The following is a 1,023-nucleotide window of genomic DNA, read 5'->3' on the forward strand; positions in this document are numbered from 1 at the left end:
TTACAAATTGATGTTACAAATACAGATCCCAAGCACCCCATCATTACTGATGTTACAAATTGGTATTACAAATTGATGTTACAAATATAAATCCCAAGCACCCCATCATTGCTGATGTTACAAATTGGTATTACAAATTGATGTTACAAATTGATTTTACAAACATAGATCCCAAGCACTCCATCAGTATCAGTGATATTGTTGACACCATCGGTAAAACAGTAATCAGATGTGTAGCTGACCCAGGGGGCCAAGGAGAGATCCCTATAGAAAACAATCAATTCCTAAAAATTGGGAGAGGAAATTTATTACTTTGCAAATTTTGTCGTTAATGCTTTGTGTAGTATTTTTTAAACCAGATATACTGTTCATAACTGGCAGAGAAAACACAAAGATGCCATGTCTGACTACATTTTAAGGGAAGAGGGGAAAATCCCCCCTCTCTGAAAAAGTGAAGATAGTGTTTTTTATGGGGACTTTAAAATGTTAGTCATGTCTTACTATGACTTGTAAGCAGATTTCGAGTATTTTAATGTATAATAAGTTGAAGTCTGGTTTTCCAGTGGGTATATAAAATTATAGAAGAGCAGTGTTTTCAAATAGATTCTGAATTAAACAATGTACTTCTTTCTCTCTTTCTTTTTGTTGATACTAGGAATGATAACACAACTAGCAGAAAAATACAATCTGCCTTTAAAGACCAGTTTTAGCTCTGCTCGAGGATTTTTCATTCAGATGAACATGGATTGTACATCACTACCTGGTGGTCAACTTCCCTCTGAATTTATTAAGGTTCATTCTGAAATGATGATTGAACTAATTTTTTAAAAATGTGGATCATGTGCACATATTTATACAGACATTCTCGTGTTACAAAATTTAGACTTGTCCTTAAAATATGTGTTGTTAGACATGCACCATCTCAGATCTCTGTCTCCTCTGTCTCAGATCTCCGCTCCATTCAAATGAAGAACCCCCAATTTGCTACCTGAGCGGAGAGAGTCATGGCTCCGCCCCCCCCCC

At 35.9% G+C, this 1,023-nt stretch overlaps 1 protein-coding gene across 1 annotated transcript in view; it reads left to right on the top strand.

Moving 5' to 3' along the window:
• The window catches only part of MSH4 (mutS homolog 4), a 95,205-nt gene that overhangs the window by 64,634 nt on the left and 29,548 nt on the right, over positions 1–1,023 (top strand). The window contains exon 12 of the mRNA XM_069102218.1: positions 656–792. Coding sequence (XP_068958319.1) covers positions 656–792 — 137 coding nt within the window. The remainder of the gene's footprint in view (positions 1–655; positions 793–1,023) is intronic.

Source organism: Petaurus breviceps, unplaced genomic scaffold, assembly GCF_028583685.1.
Source record: "Petaurus breviceps papuanus isolate PSGF00001 unplaced genomic scaffold, PetGlider_PUasm1.0 545, whole genome shotgun sequence".
Taxonomy (NCBI): Eukaryota; Metazoa; Chordata; class Mammalia; order Diprotodontia; family Petauridae; genus Petaurus; species Petaurus breviceps.